At 66.0% G+C, this 21,479-nt stretch overlaps 2 protein-coding genes across 3 annotated transcripts in view; one reads left to right on the forward strand and one right to left on the reverse strand.

The window, feature by feature from the left end:
• The first annotated feature begins 1,188 nt into the window (after window positions 1-1,188).
• Window positions 1,189-15,045, forward strand: GPC1 (glypican 1). The gene is made up of 9 exons (XM_040972488.1): window positions 1,189-1,447; window positions 11,395-11,553; window positions 12,030-12,421; window positions 12,811-12,976; window positions 13,148-13,278; window positions 13,363-13,482; window positions 13,570-13,703; window positions 13,836-14,011; window positions 14,127-15,045. Exons 1-9 carry the CDS (start codon window positions 1,282-1,284, stop codon window positions 14,357-14,359), a joined length of 1,677 nt encoding a protein of 558 aa, XP_040828422.1. The 5' UTR covers window positions 1,189-1,281; the 3' UTR covers window positions 14,360-15,045.
• A 697-nt stretch (window positions 15,046-15,742) lies between these two features.
• Window positions 15,743-21,479, reverse strand: part of ANKMY1 (ankyrin repeat and MYND domain containing 1) — a 55,097-nt gene continuing 49,360 nt past the window's right edge. For both annotated transcript variants that reach the window (XM_040972376.1, XM_040972377.1), the window contains one exon: window positions 15,743-16,144. In XM_040972376.1, the coding sequence (XP_040828310.1) occupies window positions 16,008-16,144 (137 nt within the window). In that variant the 3' untranslated portion in view covers window positions 15,743-16,007. The remainder of the gene's footprint in view (window positions 16,145-21,479) is intronic.

Genomic DNA, 21,479 nt, shown 5'->3' on the forward strand with positions numbered 1-21,479 from the left:
GTGAGCCGAACCAGGCAAGCAGAGGGCAGGGGCGCAGGCGGCAGGCCCAGGCAGGAAGGGGCAGGCCCCAAGCGGGAGCGGCACAGCGCTGTGAAGCAGCGCACATCTGTCTCCTGGGGCATCCCCGAGGTCTCCCTCTGAGTGAAGGGGACCCCAGGCCCACCTGAAGGATGCCCAGTCCCAATCAGCAGCAAGCATGGGGCACACGCGGGAGTTGCGGGGCCCCCTATTTCCGCCGACCACGCCTAGGTACCATCACCCTGCCTGGCGCGGAGGGAGGGTGCGCAGGGCGCGGCGGCGAAGGGACCGAAAAGCTGTCCCACGACCAGCGCCCGGGCTCCTGCCTCCGTCCACCCACCCCGCCGGCGCCCCGGCAGCCCGCTACTCCTCAGCGCCCACTCCGCGGGTCGCCGGCCACCACCTGCAGCCCGGGCAGCGGCCGCTTTTGTCTCCAAGCTTGGAGTCACGTGGAGCGAGCCCGAAAACCTGCCGGAGGCCCCCGGCAACTGGGCTAGGCGCGGCCTCCGCGCCCGGCCGGCCGTCCAGCTTCCCGGCCCCGGGACCCTGCTCCACGCACACGCCGGCCACCGGACCCGCTCGGAGCGCGCAGGCCACGCGGGGCGCGCAGCCGAGACGCGGCCGCCACGGGCCGCCAGGGGTGGCGGGGTGCGTGCGGGGTGCGTGCGGTGCGGGGAGGGCGGGCAGGCCCCTGATTGGAGCGCGGGGGGCGTGATGTCACGTCCGGCGGGGGAAGCCCTGCCTCGCGCCCCCTCCCCGGCCCCCGCCCCGCCCCCACAGGTGGTGCCGCCGCCCTGGGCGCGGGCGAGGGGCGGCCCTGGGGACCCCGGCGGCGGCGGCGGCGGCGGCGGCGCGGCCCGCGCTCTCCCGGCTGCCCCCGGCGCGCCCCGCAGCGCGCAGCCCGGCGCGGGAAGGGCGGCCCTCCGCGGCCCCGCGCGCCCCGCGGCCCCGGTGCGCCCCGGCCCGCCCGCGCCCCGCCCCTGCTCTCGCCCGCGGCCGCCGAGGGGCCGGGCCGGCGGCGGGGGAGGCGCCGAGCCGGGGCTGCGCGCCTCGTCCGCCGCGCGCTGGGCGGCCCGAGCGAGCGGCCGGACCTCGCGCCCCGCGCGCCCCGCGCCGCCGCCGGCTTTGTTGTCGCCGCGTCCGGAGCGCGAGGCGCGCGCCGGGACCTTGGCTCTGCCCTTCGCGGGCCGGGGCTGCGCGGGGCCCGGCCGGGATCCGAGGAGGGCGCGGGCCGGCGGCGGGGGGCAGCGCGGCCGCCACGCCATGGAGCCCCGGGCCCGGCGCTGGTGGCTGCTCTGCGCGGCCGCCGCGCTGCTTGCCTGCGCCCGCGGAGACCCCGCCGGCAAAAGCCGCAGCTGCAGCGAAGTCCGGCAGATTTACGGAGCCAAGGGCTTCCGCCTGAGCGACGTGCCCCAGGCGGAGATCTCGGGTGAGTGGGGGTGTCTGCGGGCCCGGACCCCGGCGCTCCGGGGCTCCCTGGCGCTGGGCCCCGAGCGGCCGCCTGCCCGAAACACAGGATCTCGCCGGCCCCCGGCGCCCCCGCGGCCCTCTTTGGGTCCCAACTCCCAAAGCGCACCGCGGCCCGTTTCGGCGAAGCCGCTCCAGCCGGGCCCCGGGCCGGGCGCTGGCCGCCTTTGGTGCGCTCCGCCGCGGCTCGGGCTGGGCGCCCCTGGCCCCCGAGTCCCGGCGGGCGCCAGTCTGGGTTGCGGGGCGGACTCCGAGAGCAAGCCGGAGCCGCTCGGGGTTGCCCGCGCAGTCCTGCGCCCCAGTAGCCTGAGTGGATTTTGCGCGCTCAGACCCGCCCTCCGCCCCCCGACCGCCAGTGGGCCCCGGTGCGGGCTGCGCGACCCGTACCCGCGGGCTGTGCGCGGCGCTTCGCGAACTTGTGCCGCCGGCGCCCCGGCCCAGCGCGCGCCAAGGCCCCGCCTGGCACTCGGGGCCGCCGGGAGCCGCGAGGCCAGCTGCAGGTGGTCGGCGCCCGGGAGCCCGCTCGGGCCCTGCCGCGCCTTTGTAAGAACCGCGCCCGGGCGGCCCCGGCCCTGCAGCTGCCTGCGGTCCGCGCCCTGAGCGCCGAGGACAGAAGCGCCTGTGAGCTCGGACGGCGGGCGCAGGGTGCCGAGGCCGCCCAGATCCGCAAGCGGGTTAAAGCCGTGCCTTCACGGGGGCCTGGGCCCCGGGCCGAGCAGAGCCGACCCCATGCCAAGTGGGCGTGTGGGGGAGGGGCGCCCAGATGGTGCTGGGGGAGACAGTCGCCCACCGCAGGGGGAGGCAGCGTTCTGTGGCCTGCTGAGCAGTGGGTGGGCTCTGGGCACTGTCCCAGCACAGCCCCCCCCCCCCCGCCCTGCGCTCCCCTGCAGATGTAGAACCCTGTGGTCAGCGCTGGACCGTGCATCTGAGGCCACACACCTGGGTGCCCGCAGCCCAGGACCTGGCACGGTTTGCCTTGTGCTCTGCTCTGCCTTTCACTCGCTGTAAGTGTGAACTTGGTGCCGGACTGCTGCCCCCGCCCCAGGGCTGGCCTTAGCAGTCAGCTCCTGCCCTCAGCCACTCCCATGGGCTCTGGCACCCTCTTAAGGCCCCAAGTACACTCATGGCTACCGACTGCTGTCGATTTGAGGCCGAGTTTGGGCAGTCCCTGGGGACGGGCAGAGCTGGACTTGGGTGGCCTGGGCAGGGGCCCGGGGCCAGCGGGATGTGCTAGCATCCGCGTGCAAGGGGCTGGTTGTCTAAGCGGTGCCCATCTCGGCTGTGCGAGGCCAGGAGCCACTTCCTCCCTCCCTGCCCCCTCTGCTTTGCCCGGTGACACTGGGACCCCACAGGGCCCAGGCACTTGGAACACCTCCACAAGTCTCCGCAGTACTTAGTGGCCTTGCCCGAGGCCCCCTCCTTTTGGCTGCCACCGGGCCGGGCCTTTGGGGGCCGGGCGCCCTCTGCTGGCCCCTTGTCCACACGCTCTCCCTGCAGGCCGGAGCCTTCCCACCGAGCACCCCTGGACTCCACTCCTGGAGGGAGCTGGGCTAAGAACTGGTGTTCTGAGCCTTGGGAGCCAGAGTGGGGGCACCTGGAGCTCAGGCTGTGAGCCTTGCCAGCTCTTGCCAGCTCTGGTCGAGGCCTGAGTTCCTGGCCAGCTCTGACCACGGCTGCTGTCCCATTTTGCAGGAGAGGAATGCCGGCAGGGCCTCCCTGTGCTGGGGCGCTGGCCTCCTCTGCACTGCTGGGCAGGAGCGTGGCCTGCCTCCTGGCCCTGCCCCCATTTCTGACCCTTGGGAGTTCTCCGAGTACCTATCTAGCCTATGGCTGGTGCTGTAGGGTGCCCACGTTTGTCCCACTCGTGCCCTGCCGTGCAGGGGTGGGAATAGTCACAGTGCCATTCTCGGGTGCCCAGGCCTGGGTCTGAACATGCGGGTCCCCGAGGTTGGGACGTGGCCTAGGGAGGGCCTGCCGCCGGCTGTGGTGCACACCTGGGACGCGTCCTTGCTCTAGGGGCTCCCCCCATCCCATGAGCTTGGCACAACCTAGGCTGATCGCTGTCCCCTCCTGCGCGCCCCCGTGGCTGCATGCAGGGCCCCACTCTGGTCTCGTCCATCATGCCAGCCACCCGTATTTCGTCATCTCTAGCCTGAGGCCTGCGCTCTGAGTAGCCCTCAAGGGAGTCGGGACCCGGCAGGCCACCTGTGTGACGCAATAGCCAGTCCCTGGTGCAGCCGGTGCTGGACAGCTGGCCTGCTCCTCCGACAGGTGGGGAGGGCAGCTGTGTGTCCCTGGGGATCTGGGCCCCTTGGCAGAGATGCTCCTGCCCCACGCCGCCCCGAGAGCAAATGCTGTCCATTGGGGTCTGCTGACCATGCTGGACGGCTGCCCCGGCCTTCTGGTCCCCCGGCCTGCAGACTTGCCCCGTCTAGGCTGACCACTGCCTGGCCAGTCAGTCATTCACATGGCCAGGCCCAGGACGCTCAGCGTGACTGGAAGGAGGGAGTGCATGGTCAGTTATACACACGCCTGGGCACAGGTGTCAGCAAGGCTGGTGCCAGCCAGGAGTGAGGCGGGAGAGGCAGAGTGCTGCTGCTGCCCAGGTGGGAGCCCCACATGTCGGGAGGGGCTCTAGGCCATGGCCACTGGGCCAGGGGGCAGGAGCGCATCCACCGGGTGCTGTAGGCTTGGCTCAGGCCCAGGTGGGAGCCCAGGGCAGCCTGCCCCTGTCCCAGCTGTTCTTGGTCAGCCTGTGACTTCCACATGCCTGTTGCATGGCTCCTGTAACAGTGGGGAATTCTGGGTAAGCTTAGGAGCCTCTGGGGCCCAGCCCCACACCCACCCCGTTGTTCCCACCTGCTGGCCTGTGTGCCCCTTCTGACCAGGCCCCTGTGTCCACTCCTGGCCCTGCCCAGTGTTCTCCCTGCCCCGCCCAGGGCTCCTGACTCTGGGCAGGACCTGGCTCCGCTCACTGTGGCAGGGCCAGGGTCTGTGTTTCCTGGGGCTATGTGAGGGTGCCCAGCACCTGCAAGAGTATGGGACAGGCCCTGCCAGCCCCTCCTGACCTGGCACCCCTGGTCAGGAACTTGCCTTCTCTTGCCCTGGGCATTGCTGGGGGCCTATGGAGCCAAGCCCCCCCACTCAGCATGGTTTTAGGGGTCCTTCCCAGCGCACACCTGCTCCCCATCGGCCCTGGCCCTGCCCTTTACCCCAGTGCCCACTGAGGGCATCCTCCTGTGGCTGTCACATGCTGGGGACAGTGAGGACCCTAAGATCTTGTCTGGAGCAGGGCTAGTGTGGCCCATGGCCAGAAGAGTCATGACTTGGCGCCAGTGTGTGATGCACGGGCCCAGCCCCATGGAGTGGAGGCCTCCAGGTAGAATAGGTCCAGGACCCTGGCTGGGCCGGGAGGTGGGCTCCTTGTGGGCTCCGAGTGACAGGACAGCTCCTGGGCACTCTGGCCACCTGCTCTACCACCCTTGGCTCTTAGACGTCTTGCCACAGCCCAGGCTCTGCCCAGTGTGGGGTCCTCTGAGGGCCCGGGCTAGAGCTGGCTGGTCAGGGTGGCCCTTGGGCAACTTGGTCCCTGGGGATGGGGTGCACCTTCAGGAGGCAGGTGGAGTGAGAGAGGAGCCCCGGGTGTCCAGAGCTGGGGAGCATGTCTAGGTATGGCAGTCCGCACAGGGGAAACTGAGGCCGGGGAAGGGTCCAGGCACCCTAACAGCCAGCACCTGGAAGACGGAAGCAAGGCTCACTGACCATAGCCAGGGGTCTCCACAGGGCAGGGCCTGAGCTCTGCTACCCGCCTTCCTGGTCAAGGCCTTTGTCTTGCGGCCCCTGCACCCAGGGAGCTCAGCTGGGTTCCCAGAACTGCCCCTAGGCCTCGTCTGCACCCCAACCAGGGGCCCCCTGGGGTGGGGACAGTGGGAGCAGTGCTCCCTGCTGGGGGCAGTGCCTGGCCCCCCTCAGCAGCCTGGTGTTCAGAGCCAGCCCTGCCGTCCGATGATAACCTGGTGCGTCCTGCAGTGCCCGCTGTGACCACTCGCCAGCCCCTGGGGAGTGAGGAAGCTGACGCCATCTACCGGCAGGATTGGCTCAGCACACACAGCCCTGTGGTTGCCATGGTGCTCAGGACACCCTGACCAGAGCCGCCTTAGAGGGACAAGTCTTGCAGCCCACACGGACGGCACCCCGTGCAGAGCTTGTCTAAGGCAGGACATGGGGTGCGGATCACACACCTGCAAGGTCAGTCCCTGGGCTGAGGTTTGGCTCCCAGCAGGAGCAGTCCAGGGCTTGTCCGCCGGTGGGGGCGAGGACCCTGCGCGGTAGGGAGCATCCTACATGAGGCAAGCAGCAGCCCTGGGGAGGGCATTGTTGAGGGGGCAGGGCTGGGAGGTGGGCCGCCTGCAGGATGAGCACGATGGTGGGCGTGGGGCGAGGGCTGTCTGCTTCCTGCGGGAGTTGAGGCAAATGCGTCACCGCTGGGACCACTGGAGATGTGACACAGAGGACAGACCACCCATGGCCAAACAATGTCAGAGAGACTGGGTGCTGTCCTAAGATGGGGTGGGCGGGGTCCCTGGGGGAGGGGGCTGCTTGCGCAAGTTCCACATGGAGCCCCTCGGCCCCTACCTGTGCTCAGGGGCCACATCTCCCCCTCACAAGGTGACCGTTCTTAGCCAAGCCGACCAGCTGGAGGGACACTCCCACCATGCGCTAACCGGGTGCCAGGTGCCCTCCTGTGCTGCCCTCCAGGCCCTCTGCGAGTGTCCCACTGCAGGGAGCCCAGTCCCCACTTCCTCATGCCAGGAACCTGGAGACCAGGAGCCCCAAGTGCTGGACTAGAAAGAGGACGGGCGGGAAGGAACTGGTCCCCCTGGCAGGGCAGGGTAAGGGGTGCCTGCCCACCTGGTACTAGGACACCCCAGGTGTCCGGCACCCTTGGCATGGGGTCTGGGCCCAGAGGGCATGGGGTTTCACAGTAGCAGGGAAGAGGGGGCAGGGACAGGGCCTGGTTGCAAGGTAGGTGTGCAGCCCAGGAGACCCTGCTCTTGCTGCCCACCTGGGGTTCCTCTGTGTGTGCAGCCCTTGTCCTGTCTGCCAAGCTCCCGGGGGTGATGGTCAGTCACTGGTCAGAAGAGCTTGGCAGCCACTCTGAGATGGGAAGGGTGTGCGTGTGCCTGAGTGTGCTGCCACGTCAGCCTGGACAGTCCACTTCCGGGCAGGCTGATGGTCCTTCCCATGGCCATCACCGTGGCAGGAGGTGGGGCTCAGGAGCCAGTGCCCCTGCCCTGTGACCTTGGCAGTGCTGACTCTCTGGGCCGGCAGTGACCCCTTCTGCTTTGAGGGGAGGCCATGGGCAGAGAGGGGCCTACCAGATGGAACCCACAGCTGCATCTGCAAAGCTGGGGCAGGGCCACGTAGGAAGTACTCTGGGGGTCGGCCTTGGAAGCTACCAGTGTCCAGAAGGGACCCCACTGACCGCTGGTGGGACACGGGCTGTGCTGAGGTCTCTCCTCTCACATCCTGGAGCCTGGTCCCTGTCCTGTCAGCTGACCAGGCCCAAGTCTGGGTGAAGGCAGGCAGCACCATGATGCCGAGAGCTGTCGGGGGCAGGTACCCCCTGCCAAATGGGTGTGGGCACTGCTGGGCCTGAGCTGGGAGTGATTGGGTGTGCTGGGCCCTAGGGAGGGGCAGGGCAAGCAGACCAAGGAGGGTCACCTTCCCAGACATCCTGGACCCTTGTCCTTGTGCTCAGGACCAGGTCTGGGTCATCTGTCCCCACTCCTGGTGTACTGGCCGTCCAGGTCCCAGCAGCTCCTGATCGGGGGCGGGGAGGGTGTAGGCCAGTGGGGTAGCCAGGCCTGGGTTTGCACACAAGGCACCGCCGTGCTGGCCAGCCACGAGGAAACATGCGTCCCTCCAGGAGGTGCCTGGGCCAGGGAAGCAGCTGGCCATCTGGCACCAGGTCTGGGAGTGGGCGAGCCCCTTAATTCCCATGAATCTCGGTGGTCTTATCTTGTGCCCCAGGAGTATGCTGGGCTGGGGGAAGATGGGGTTTCTCCTGCAGCCTGGGTAGGTGACCTGTCCTCCCAGAGGCAGGCACAGCGGCAGATAAGCCCCTCAAGGGCTGCCAGATTTTGCCAACAAACTGACCAGGCATCCGGCAGGCAACAGATGCCACCGTGACGCTGGCTCCAGTCTCATCTGCAGTCTGACCCCCCCCCCCCATGGGGGAGTGCCCAGGTTGTGTGCTGGCCTGCTTGCTCAGGTGCAGCATGGGGGTTAGCTCAGAGGTGGGGTCCCTGTGCCTAACTGGGGGTCCTGTGTTGAGCTCCACTCTCGTCCATCCCTGTGGGAAACAAACTGGTGGGTGGGAACTCCTTCCACTGCCCACCCCTGCTTTCCTTTGACAGTCTGACACCTGGTTGAATGGGAATTGCAGCTGGACAATTATCCTGTATGTTTTCAGGTGTTTTAATACTCTGACCCAATTATGAACAAGTGGCTAGCCCTGGTATGCCTGCGTAGCTAGCATGGAGCGCAGGCCCTGGTCCTGTGTCTCGTGGTCAGATGTACACAGCACACATGTCCATCTTGCCCACTCCTGAGCTGTGCGCCGGGGGCTGCCATGGCGACATGCCACAGGGGCGTCACCATTCAGCCCCCATCTCCGTCTCCCCTCAGCACTCCAGGCCTTCCCCAACCCTCACCCTGCTTCCTGCAGCCGTGACAGGGCGGAGTAGCCCTCTGTTGGCCTGGTTTCTTTCTGAGCTTGGGGGACTCCCACGGGCTGTCTGGGCTTCTGCTCAGCTTCCCCCAGGAGGGCCTGCAGCTGTGACCCTTCCCTCCCCCAGCGTGTGCAGGGCCAGCCCAGGCCACCGATCAGAAACCACACAGTGTCCTGGTCAGCACATAGGGGCTGCTTGCCCAAACTGGGCTCCTGGTTTGGGAAGGCCACCTGGGGTTGGCCTCAGCAGGTCCCAGCCACTGAGTGACCACAGGCATGTCCCTCGCATGTTGGCTGCATCAGTGAGTGAAGCTTGGCCAGGATGAAACCATTCTAAAACCTCAAATGGCTGAGTGTTGCGGGGGTCCCCGTGTACCCCTCCTTGATTGGGGGTAGGCCATCACCCCAACAGACCACTCCTGCATCCTGTTAGCACGTGGGCTGGCAGAGGTTCTGGGTGCCCTCTTTGCCCTAGCCCCTAAGCCAGGGTCCCCTCTGGAGGCTCGACGCACAGGAGGCACTGGCTATCCAGTGGACCAAGGTGCCCCACATCTGGTATTGGCTGGAGAGTGGCCTGGCAAAGCAGGTCACTCGGACCTCTGCTGGGCCGGGTGCCAGGTCAAACTCTCCTGGGACTGGGGGATAGCTCTGCGGGTTGGGCCTGCTGACCTGTCCAGAGGGCACAGCACCTGGTGAGGGCCAGGAGCTGCTGTGTGTTTCCAGGGGCTGCCAGGCAGGTACTGGGGGCCTGTGGTAGCAGGGTGTGGTGGACGGCCACGGATGCGTGCACCGTGAGAGGGGCTGCCCAGGGTGCAAGCCGCTGCTTCCTACCCTGTCGCCCGCTGGGGATGCGCCCTGACCCAGGGAGCAAAGCTTAGGTCCGTGGGACCATAGATGGGCGCGGCCCCCGCAAGGCAGGTGGGTGTGAACTGGGGATACCTGTGGTTCCCAGGGAGACAGGGAGGGTGACAGGCGGGGGCGGTGGCACTGCATGCCGCCTCTTGCTGGAGCCGCCCTCGGTGGCGCGCGTGTCCCCCTAGCTGCTCGGCCACTGGAACCGTTGCTGGCCAGGATGGCACCACCTTCCCCTCCCTCGCAGCCCTTCCTCCTCCGCTGCCCCGCCCCCGGGACCCCCTCCCGCGCTTGCTCTCCCGCATCCCTCCTGCGGCAGCCCCCTCCCTGCCTCCTCCGCCAGCCGCGCCCACTGCGGCAAGCCCCTTCCCTGCCAATCGCCGCGCCCCGCGCCTGCCTGCCGCAGCCCCCACGCTCCGCCGCCCGCCCACTGCGCCAGCGCCCCCTCCTCTGCGCCGCCCGCCAGCCTGCAGACCCCTGCGCTGCCCGCGGCTGCTGGTCCACGGCAGCCAGGGTGTCCAGGCCCCGCGGAGCCTTTGTTCCGCGGCTGACGCCCTCCCTGGGACCCTGCGGTGGAGTGCCGTGGCCGAGAGCTCCCAGGCGCTGCCGGTTGCTCGGGTGAAGTGCTGGGGGCGGGCAGGAGCCGGGTTGCAGCTGCCTTGGGCAGTGGGGAGTATGCGGGGCAGAGCCGGGTGGACATGGCTGGGTTGGGGGCTGGACTCGCCCATCAACCAGAAAGCCTCCTGGAGGGGGAGGGACTGGCACAGCTGGAATGCCAAGCCCGTTGGAGGGTCAGGGCTGCTGGGTGCACCCGTGGGTGGGCTGCTGTGGGCAGGGGTCCTGGCGAGGCTTTGGGGTGATTCAGGGAGGCCACAGTGGCAGGTGGCATGAGGGAGGGTACCTGGGGTGTTTGAGTCGCTGAGGCAGGGGTTTTGGGGGTAGAAGGGCTCCGATCTGGGGCGGAGGGGGCCATAACCCCTTCTTTGGTTGGGCACAGAGGGCTGCACACATCTGTGGCCACCTCCACACAGGCTCCCGGCCTTTTACCCAGAGTGGGGGCGGGGGTGCCTCCACCCTGTGGCCAGGCCTGAGCTGGGTCAGGGCTCTGCCAGCAGCCGGGCGCCCCACACGGGCCTCTGGGGGCCGCCTGGCCCAGCCTGCCCGGACCCTCAGGCCAGTGCCCAGGCTCTGGCTCCGTGTCTTCACTCCCGTGTCTGTCCGAGGAGGGAGGGAGGGACGGGGGCTGTGCTGGGGCCGCTGGAATAGCACGCGACACTGGGCCGGCTGGGCAAGGTGGCCGGGCGGACCTGGGGGCTCCAGGGGCTGGTGGGGGGAGGGGAAGGGGGCTGGGGAGGCTCGTTGGGCGAGGGGCCAGCCGTGGGGGGTGGGCTGAGGGCTGTGGTCACCACTGAACCTGAGCCGGCACTTGGCACCCCCTCCTGGCACACAATCTGCCGGCTCCTATCCTGCTGGGGGTGGGCACGGGCATTCAGCCCCTTCCCTAAGGGGGGAAGGCCCCCTGCCTCAGCCCCCAGCCCAGCAGAGTCCCCTGCTCCACCATGCCTCTCACTGAGGGTCCCTGTCTGGGAAGGGGCTGTCCCACCCCCAGCTTCCCCTGACACACCCACCACATCCTCCCACTGGGTTCTGCAGTGGATCCTTGAGGCAGTGCTTACAGATGGCTGGGGGCCTCAGAACATTCCAGAATTAGATGCAGGAACAGGGGAAGAGGAACCTCCCGCTAGGTCCAAATCCCAACCTTCCAGGCCCCATCTCTGCTGCTCCCCTCTGGGGGCTATCTGTGGGGTGTGGGCCGCCCCCAGGCTGGGGGCAGGTGTCTGTAGGAGCCTCCCCCTTGTGTGACTGCAGAACAGAGCATAGCTGAGCTAGCGTCAACCACGGAGGCTGAGCTCCCTGCTGCACCCTCCCATCCCCTGTCCCTGCTCCTCCATCCCCTGTCCCTGCGCACGGTGGGAGGGACCACTCCAAGGCCCGCCTCCCACGGGAGGGGAGCTCAAGGTGGGATGCAGCAGCCTTGTCCAAATGCATCTGGCACCTTTGCAGATGTGTTCCATGCAGCCGGCACCACCCTCCAGTGTCTGTGGGCAAGGGGCATCCGTAGCAGCACCTGTCCCCCATAGGAGCGTGTCCTGGCTCCTGGCTGGGTGCCCACTACAGCCGGTGCTAGCTTAAACACCCACCGCCCTCTCCACTGCCCAGCTCCGGGGTCCGGGCAGGGGGTGCTAGCCGCCAAGGCTGTGCCCAGGAGAACCCCATCCTGGCTCCCAAGCCCTGGTCCCCCTCACGCTGGCCCCTCCCCACAGGCGAGCACCTGCGCATCTGCCCCCAGGGCTACACCTGCTGCACCAGTGAGATGGAAGAGAACTTGGCCAACCGCAGCCGCGGGGAGCTGGAGACGGCACTCCGGGACAGCAGCCGCACCCTGCAGGCCATGCTGGCCACCCAGCTGCACGACTTCGACGGTGAGTGCAGGTCTCACCCGTACTCTCCTGTGGGTTCACAGAGGGTGCGGTTCAGGGAGCCTGGGCATCCCCCTGGTGTACACTGCTCAAGCCAGCCCCAGTGTTCAGATGGGGAAGGCACGTCCTTGGGCCTCTTAGGGACCCCTCTGTCCTGGGCACTGCAGGGGGCTAGCCTCCTCAGGAGTCGGGCATCCCAGCCCCCTGGAGCTGAGTCCGCAGTCTGCAGTGGTGGTTGGGGGGTCCTGGGTGTCCTCTACAGACCTCTGCATGGTGGTGAGCTGTCCCTTTGCCCTGTGGGGCCCACACAGGGCTTTGTTGAGCGCTGCAGTAGCCTGAGGTAGTGATGCATCAGCAGGGAACCCTGTAGGGGACCTGCCAGTTCTCCCCCAAATGAGCTTCAGGCTGAGGGGTTCAGCCAGTGGGAGTGGAGGGAACTGCAGGGACCGGCCACATGACCTCACCCTCGGCCTCTGCAGACCAGTTCCAGCAGCTGCTCAATGGCTCGGAGCGCGCCCTGCAGGAGGCCTTCCCTGGCGCCTTCGGGGAGCTGTACACACAGCATGCCCAAGCCTTCCGCGACCTCTACGCCGAACTGCGCCTCTACTACCGCGGTGCCAACCTCCACCTGGAGGAAACACTGGCTGAGTTCTGGGCACGTCTACTGGAGCGCCTCTTCCGGCAGCTGCACCCCCAGCTGCTGCTGCCCGATGACTACCTGGACTGCCTGGGCAAGCAGGCCGAGGCGCTGCGACCCTTCGGGGACGCCCCACGGGAGCTGCGCCTGCGTGCCACCCGCGCCTTCGTGGCCGCCCGTGCCTTTGTGCAGGGCCTGGGCGTGGCCAGCGATGTGGTCCGCAGGGTGGCACAGGTGCGTGCATGTGGCTGCCGGGACTCTCAGGGGGCCCACTCTCTGTCCCGCCTCCCACCCGTGGTGTGCAGGGCAGGACGGAGGAGAGCTGGACACTGGCCAGACTGCTGGGGCTCAGCTGGGGCTGCAAGGCCAGCGTGCGCCTCACCCACAGGGCTGCACACCCACACCAAGCCCCTGGGGGAAGGGCAGGTGGGGAGGGCTTCAGCCAGGGTCCTCACGAAGTCTGGTGCTCTGCCCCCACTGGCTTTCTTCATCTGCTTGGCAGTGGTGATGAGGTGTGTCCACGCTTCCCTGGGGGGGTGGTCAGTGATGGCAGGATGCTGGGCCCCCATGCCCCTCGAGGCCTGGTGGCCGGCCACTAGGTGGGCTCACTGCCTCTCCCCCAGGTGCCCCTGGGCCCCGAGTGCACCCGCGCCGTCATGAAGCTCGTCTACTGCGCACACTGTCTGGGGGTCCCGGGTGCCCGCCCCTGCCCTGACTACTGCCGGAACGTACTCAAAGGCTGCTTGGCCAACCAGGCCGACCTGGACGCTGAGTGGAGGAACCTCCTGGGTGAGGCCCTGCCAGGCCTGTCTGCTGGGGCAGCGGGGGGGCGATTGGTGCTGTGGGTGCACCAGGCCAGTGTGCACAGGGGGTGATGGGAGGCTGCCTGTGCGTGTCAACACCCATGCACTGTCCGCTCACACGTCCTGCACTGACGCGTGCGTGTCAACACCCATGCAGACTCCATGGTGCTCATCACGGACAAGTTCTGGGGCCCCTCGGGGGCAGAGACGGTCATCGGCAGCGTGCACCTGTGGCTTGCAGAAGCCATCAACACCCTCCAGGACAACAAGGACACACTCACGGCCAAGGTTGGCACTCATGGCCACCATGGGCCGGGCGGGCCCAGATGTGGCCCCCACCGTGCCCCTCCAGCACCCCTATGTGTCTTCCAGGTCATCCAGGGTTGTGGGAACCCCAGGGTCAACCCCCAGAGCCCAGGGCCAGAGGAGAGCCGGCGTCGAGGCAAGCTGGTGCTGCAGGAGAAACCTCCCACAGGCATACTGACCAGACTGGTAAGCGCCTGCCCAGCTGTCCCTGCCCCATGCATGGCTCAGGCCAGGCCACCCCAGCTGCCCAGTGCCCTGCCTGCTGTCCTGCAGGTCTCTGATGCCAAGGTCAGGCTCCGGGATGCCCAGGACTTCTGGATCAGCCTGCCGGGGACGCTGTGCAGCGAGAGGATGGCCGTGAGCGCTGGCAGCGACGACCGCTGCTGGAACGGCATGGCCAAGGGCCGGTAGGTGCCCGTGTGGCCCCGCCTCCCGTGACATTGTGGATGCAGGAGGCCCCCTCAGCAGCCAGCTTGTTCTGGGAATCCCTGGGGCTGGGGCATTGGGGCAGTGACTGGGGGCCCCCCGCCCTGTTTCAGGTACCTCCCCGAGGTAATGGGTGACGGCCTGGCCAACCAGATCAACAACCCCGAGGTGGAGGTGGACATCACCAAGCCGGACATGACCATCAGGCAGCAGATCATGCAGCTCAAGATCATGACCAACCGGCTGCGAGGCGCCTTCAGCGGCGATGACGTGGACTTCCAGGACGCCAGTGAGGCTGGGGGGCCGCAGGAGGGGGTAGGGAGCCCTGTGGGGGCGGGGGGACCACGCCCCCTGCGCCCCCTGCCTTGTCCTGGGGCCTGCTGAGCCCCTGTCCTGTCTCTCAGGTGACGATGGCAGCGGCTCGGGCAGTGGAGCTGGCTGCCCCGAGGATGTGTGTGGCCGCAGGGTGGGCAGGAAGAGCTCGGGCTCACGGACGCCCTTGACCCACGCCCTGCCCGGCTTGTCAGAGCGGGAGGGGCAGCAGACAGCGGCCGCCAGCTGCCCCCGGCCCCAGGCGTCCCCGCTGCTCCCGCTGTTACCCCTGGTCCTTGCAGCAGCTGGGCCCTGGTGGCGGTAACCACCCACAGCCCAAGGACGGAGGCCCAGGACAACTTTGCCAAAACAGGACAGACAACGTGACCCTCCCCATGGCCAGGAGAGGCCGGCTCTGCATCCTACCCAGCCTCTTCCTGCACCCTCAGGTCAGCTGGAGCCAGTGCTCCCCAAAGCCATGTATTTCAGGGACCTTGGGGTAGCTCCCCGCCGGAGGCCTGCAAGGAGTGGCCGGGAGCCACACCTCCCCCGAGACCGCGACTGCGGCCTGTGCCTTCCTCTCCTGCCACCTCCCCGGGGCCTCGCCGCAGCCCCCAGCCATCAGGCGGGTGGTCGAGGGTCCTCCTGGGTGACCCTCCTCCAGCTTGCCAGGGCGCTGAGCCACACCCTCCCTCTTGCGCCCAGACCCACTAAGAGGGCTCCCCCGTGCATGGACGGGGCCCTGCAGGCCTCCACTCCGCCCTGCTCCCCAAAGGTGCAGTGCTGCCCACAGCCCCAGCAAGCAGCTGGACCCTCACTGCGTGGGGTTGCCTGGCCACTTCAGCCACAGGGATGTGGGACAGCTACAGATGCTGCAGCCCAGAACAGGACCCCCTAGCCCCTCCCTGAGCCCAGGCGGCCATGCGGCAGAGGGGAGCCGCTTGGCCACGCGCTGCTCGAGCCAGGCAGCTGTGGAGAGCTCGTCATGAGCTGGCTCACCGGGGCCTCTCGGGGCTTAGTGCTGCCTAGACACTGGTGTCACCAGCTCCCTCTAGGGACTGGGGCACAGTGAGCTGCTGTGGTCAGGAGCCCTGAATGCCCCAGGCCCACAAAGGCCGCTTAGCGCTTCTGCTTCTCCTTGCTGGGCCCCGTGGGCTGAGGTCTCTGATCCCCACCATGCAGGGGCCGCAGCTGGGGTGGGCCCTGGGCGAGCAGCCCCCCCGGGTGCAGGGACAGGAGCATCTGTGGAGCCCTGCATGGCTGCTGCTGGTGCCTGCCTGGCACCGGAGGGGCAGCCCAGGCAGATCCCCCGTGGCTTGACATTGGTGGGCGATGTGTGATCTTTGAGTCCTTGTGTGAATAAAAGGCTGGAGACCCACAGCAGGACAGGGCCTCACGTCTGTCGGCTGGCCTTGCATGCCCTGGCAGAGGCCATGTGTGCGTGTCCTCTGTCTCCAGGAGGTGGGAGGGCCTTGAACACTGACCGCCCCTGTGCTGTTCCCCAGCCAGCCACATCCAGGGTCTGGGTGCTGTTGCTGCCCCGCTGGGCCCCTACAGCCCAGGTGCCAGGACTCCAGCTGCAGGCAGGTGTGACACCAGGCTGCTCCCGTCAGTCCCCAAGCCTGGGACCCTGTCCGTGTTCCGCAGGGCCGGAAGCAGCACAGAACAGAAGACACTTGCTCTCAGGGTGAGCCCCAGGGCTGTTTATTGGGGTGCCTTGGTCCTGCACAATCCAGGCTGACAAGCGTTTAGCAGCTTACCCTCCCCAGGGGCCCTGGAGTGCTGTGGTCCATCATGAACCCTGCCCTTGAGGGTGGGGGAGCAGAGTACAGCAGCCTGGCATGGGGGCTTCAGGGGCATCCCCCACGGGCTGGATGCAGCCCTCCTGGGCACTGCAATAGCCAGGCCCAGGCTACAGTGTGCACACCCACCTATCCTCCATGCTCCTTCCCCTGCCTGGGTGGGCCCGACGCTCACTGCAGCTTGTAGGTGGCCAGTGTGGGCTTCTGGTGACCTTGGAGCCACTTCCTCTCAGTGTCCAGGACGGCGGCCTTGCTGGACTTCCGGGGGCGCCGCAGAAGCCAGGGGGAGGTGTAATTGTTCATCTTGGCTGTTGGGAAGCAGCACGCTGGTCAGCAGCTTTGCCCTGCAGACACTCCCTGCACACTGGCCAGGGCTGGCCTCCCCTGTGGGAATCCAGGAGGCCACACATGCCTGACAGCCACATGTGGGAGCCAGAGGCAGCGGCCCCACACCTCGTGGCCAGCCCTGGCCTGCCAGTGTGGGTGTCAGCACACATAGACACACTGGTACACATGCATGTGCATCCACACAACCCCACACGTTGTAAACACACGGTTCCCCTGCCAGGAACACGCCCCACACTCAGGTCAAGGCCCCTGTTGGCAGCAGCGCTGGGAACCCATGCACCCCTGAGCTCCAGCAGGGAAGGCCAGCCTCCCCATGGCTGCTCTCCCCAGCTTCAAGCCTCTGCAGAGATCAGAGGCCCGGGGGACCTTCATGGGAGCACCTGCTGGACACAGGCCTCTGGCCTAGAAGAGGACCAGCCAGATGGGTCTCCTGTGTGGCAGAGAAACACACCCTGCCTCCCGGGAAGTGGCCACCATCCAGTCAGGGCCCTCCATGTAAGCCATGGACTGGCCACTTCCTTTATTACAATCTTGACAGCTGTGGGAGATGGCTGTCACATGCAAATGAACCCTCCCCCGGGGCTCTTTGCAGACCTGGGCAGGGGCCTGGGTGAGCCATGGCAGCTCCCTCATACTGCAGGGGGACCAGAGTCGGTGACGTGGGCGATGCAGACAGACTGACCCCATGCTGTGCCGACACCCTGCCCTCTAACCCGCACCTGATGGGAGATGCGGTGTGCTGAGGGTGCAGACTGGGGCCGAGGAGCGACATAGCGGCAAGAAGGGTCTCCCAGAGCGTCATAATGCCATGAGAGAGGCACTGGGCTCGGCGACAGCAGAAGCAGCCGGGTGAGACGCCACACTGAGAAAGGCACCCCGGATGGTCAGAGGGTCCCACGTGTCTCAGAACTCAGCAGTAAACTGTTTCACTCAACTACAGACAAGTATGGGAACGGACATGCCTCGAGGTCCCCATCGCAGCACTTGGCCCCTGAATCCTGGGAGTGGACGCCCGTCACAGCTGTGGGAGCTTGCCTGTCACGTGCCAGGCGTGAACATGACTGCTTCCAGAGGTGGCAACGGTGCAGGTGGGGTGTGTGCTGCACACAGGCCAGCCCAGAGGCAATGTGTGACTGGGGGTGACAGCCCACAGGAGTGGGGCTCAGTCAGCCACACGGAAGCACACGTGTGTCCTCAGAGCCAGAGATGGGCCTGGGGGACACACAGACACATGCACGCACACACACATTCCTAGCAGTGCCTAGGAGGCAGATGGCTGCGATGCTGGGCTGGGGAAGCCCCGGCCAGGGGACCCAGGCTCCATTCAGTTAGAGGTTCCGGGGAATAACAGCCAGCCCTTCCTGAAAATTCCCCCACTGTATCCCCGGGGGGTGACAGTGTGATACAGGATTCAAGCCTGCGTCCTTACCACACACCTGGGCGTGCCAGCACTGTCCCCCCCCCACCCCAGTGATGTCTCAGCAAAGCCGGGTGGTGGGGACAGCCTCTCCCAGGAGGCAGCAGACGGCACTGGCTGAGTCCTGGGCAGTGGGGCAGGGAGATGCCCCAGTGGGCTGGAACCCACACCTGACCCAGCTTCCACAGCACACACAGGTTCGCTGCCTGCGCCCCCTGCACGGAGAGAGATCAAAGACGCATGCCGGGACCCTCACACCTCACGGACAAAGGGGTCTGTGCCTGCAGGCCTCCTACATCACTGCTGTGAGGAACACGCAATGGGGTGAGAATGGAACAAGGTAACACCTCAGTCCTGAAGCAGACAGGGCAGCCGGCTCCCCCGGGGAACGCGGAGTCCCAGCAGCACGCAGGACACGCTGCACACACAGGCATGGGGCGCGGGGGGCTGTGCAAGTGACTGAACAGCAGCAACAGGAAGATGCCCAACCTCATCTGTCTTGACCAGCCTGAAGGTGACAGCCCCAGGACTGGGCAGCTCTCACGCAACACGCGGAAGCCACACAAAAAGCAGATGTTGGGGCAGGGCCAGGCAACGGCTGCCCTCCCAACAGCGGCAGTCCCAGGCTCCATTGCTCAAGCAGCAGCCAGAGTGGGCTGAGGATGAGGCAAGGCCTGCCAAGGCAGCCAGGCTCGGGCAGGTGGGGCTGTGGACCCCAGGCTGCGTGGGCGCAGGCTGTGTCCGCAGTGTCCACTCTCCCCTGGCTCCTTGGCCTGTGTGTGCAGAACCCTGGCTCCTGAAGGTTCCAGACCCTTTGTCTCGTCACAGCCTTCCAGCAGGGACCCAAGCCCCATCCACCCGCCCCCACCCCACCCCTGCTGGGTACCTACGTCCACTGCCAGCCACCTCGACTCCTTCCCAGGCTCCCCGGGCAGCTGCCACTCCCCTTGGGGCAGGTACAGTTGGTTTGGGGCGGGTGGCACACCCTGCTCTGGTCTGGGGCACGGGCCCCTCTCTCCACACCCAAGCGACCACAGCCTGCCTGGATGTTGTGTCCTAGGGGGCGGGTCCAGCTCGGACACCCTGGCCCCACCACAGCAGCCTGTGGGTCCCCGCCCCCTGCCACTCTGCTGACCACACCCAGTCATCCTGCCATCTGCTCCCTGCCTCCCACAGACCTGGAGGGGCTGGGCAGGAGCTTAAGGGGACAGGGAGGTATGAGCTGGTGCTGAGCTAACCACAGCCCAGGAGATGAGGAATCCAGGCAGAACAGCAGCGAGGGCCATGGGCACTGATCTGCTGGCCCCAGCCTGGGTCTCCACCCAGGGACACGCATGTCCTCCAGGCACAAGGAAGTACAGCAAGCTACCTCCACCCAGCCCCTCCTGGCTGAGTGTCCCCACCGAGGCAGTGCAGGGCCAGGGCAGTGGGTGTCCACAAGGGCTGGTACTGGTGGGCGTCTCAGGGTGCTGCTGGCCCTAGATCCAGAAAGGAGGAGTGTCAAGCTATAGAGGCCCAGCGGGCAGACACAAGATCATGGGGCAGCCAGGCAGGCATACATGCCCTGTCTGCCCTTCCTGGCCCGAAGACCCTCCCTGAGCAGGAAGAGCCACCACGGGGACCCCGGATGCACCTGCTGCACTGCCCACAGCACAGGCGCAGAAACACAAGGCTCTGGCAATCCTGCTTCCTCCTCCTGAGCCAGGGGATGTCAGGGAGGTTGGGCTGCCAGTGAGAGCCACAGTGGGCACGCAATCTGGCAAGGGGGGCTGGAGGGGCAGTGTGGGCCCTGCATGTGGTGACACTGCAGCCCTCTCAGGTCACCTGTGCCCTCCTGGCACAGCTGCGTAGCAGGACATAGCCAGTTCAGAACTTTCCAGAAAGGCAGGGCCTCCAGTGGGAGCCTGGGGGCATTGCCCCAGTTGCACTGTGGGTGCTGGCCTCCAGCAGCCTGGTCAGCAGAGGGAGAGGTGACCACAGGGCGGGCAGAGGGCTGGACGTGCTGACAGTGCTGCTGCTGCTTGCTGCACACGGGGCCCTGCAGGCCTCACTGGAGTGGCTCACCATACATCCGAGGCCAACCTGGGAGCTGGCACAGAGAAGGGACTCCATATGGTCCCCATATCCCCTCCCCAGATGGCTCCAGGAGAGCTGGCCAAGCTCTGAAATATTTAGGAGACCAAGGATACGAATTCCCAGTGAGCTGGATCTCCCCAGTGACAGGGAGGAGCGAGGTTACGGGTCAGTATGGGACTGGAGCCGCCATAGGCCGTGCAGGCCATGGGGCGGGGGGAGGTACTGGTGGCTGAGCCGTCACACGCCATGCAGGCCATGGGAGGGGCAGGCTTCACCTCAGGAAGACAGACTGCCAGGCAACAGGCCACGCACGGGGCCCAGGGAAGGGAGAGAAAGAGTTCAAGGCCACACAACAACCAAATGAGCCTGGGCGCTCAACCATCCGTGGAGAGTAGGGGAGCCTGCATCTGCCCCAATGCAGAAATCAAGAGCAGCACAATCCCGAATGAACCATTCATGAGGACTTGGACAAGGCCCCTTGCTCACACAGCCACACCTCAGGATGGCCCTGGACAACACACGAGCTCCACAGCAGAAACATGGCCCAGCGAGGCCCAGCTGCCCACAGGCTCGCCTGACAGGAGGCAGGAAGGGGTTACTCCACTTTGGAGAGGCATCTCAACATCAAGGGCCATAAAAGGGGACAGTGACAGGGAGGCCCAATGCCACCTGGATGGGAGTCCCGTAAAAGCTGAGAAGAGCCAGGCAACCCCAGGGGCCACACACAGCAGTGTGAGGCCACCATCCTGTGCCAATCGGCTGAGCTCAGCCACAAAAGACAATGTCGGGATGTGGGCATCCTGTAGGGGTCATCACCAGAGAGCAGGCAGATGCACTTTGCTCAACCGTGCTGTGTATCAGAGTCAGCTGCAGGAAGTAACCTGAATGAAACAGAGCTGGAAGGCAAGTCGGGTCACAGCCAAGTCACCAGCTGAAAACAGAGGGACACTGGTCATGAGACCGTGTGTGTGAGTGCACTATGTGAGGTGTGTGTGTGAGTACATGTGTGTGTGTGAGTGCATGTGTATGAGGTGTGAGGTGTGTGCCAGTACATTTGTGTGAGTGCACTATGTGAGGTGTGAGTACATGTGTGTGAGTGTGTGTGTGAGGTGTGAGTATGTGTGTGTGAGTGCATGTGTGTGAGTGCACTATGTGAGGTGTGTGTGTGAGTGCATGTGTGTGTGTGAGTGCATGTGTATGAGGTGTGAGGTGTGTGCCAGTACATTTGTGTGAGTGCACTATGTGAGGTGTGAGTACATGTGTGTGAGTGCATGTGCGTGAGGTGTGAGTATGTGTGTGTGAGTGCATGTGTGTGAGGTGTGAGTATGTGTGTGTGAGTGCATGTGTGTGAGTGTGTGTGTGAGGTGTGAGTATGTGTGTGTGAGTGCATGTGTGGGGGGATGTGTATGAGGTGTGTGTGTATGAGGTGTGTGTGAGTGCACTATGTGAGGTGTGTGTGTGTGAGGTGTGAGTATGTGTGTGTGAGTGCATGTGTGTGAGGTGTGAGTATGTGTGTGTGAGTGCATGTGTGTGAGGTGTGAGTGTACATGTGTGTGAGTGTGCATATGTGAGGTGTGAGTGTATTTGTGTGAGTGTGTGTGAGGTGTGAGTGTATTGTGTGAGGTGTGTGTGAAGTGTACATGCGTGAGCTGTGTGAGGTGTGCATGTGTGAGCTGTGTGTGTGTGAGGTGTGAGGTATGTGTGTGAGGTGTGAGTGTATTGTGTGAGGTGTGTGTGAAGTGTGCATGTGTGAGCTGTGTGTGTATGAGGTGTGTGTGAGTGCACTATGTGAGGTCTGTGTG

This window comes from Ochotona curzoniae, unplaced genomic scaffold, assembly GCF_017591425.1.
Source record: "Ochotona curzoniae isolate NIBS_2020 unplaced genomic scaffold, NIBS_Ocur_1.0 contig_2294, whole genome shotgun sequence".
NCBI classification, from domain to species: Eukaryota; Metazoa; Chordata; class Mammalia; order Lagomorpha; family Ochotonidae; genus Ochotona; species Ochotona curzoniae.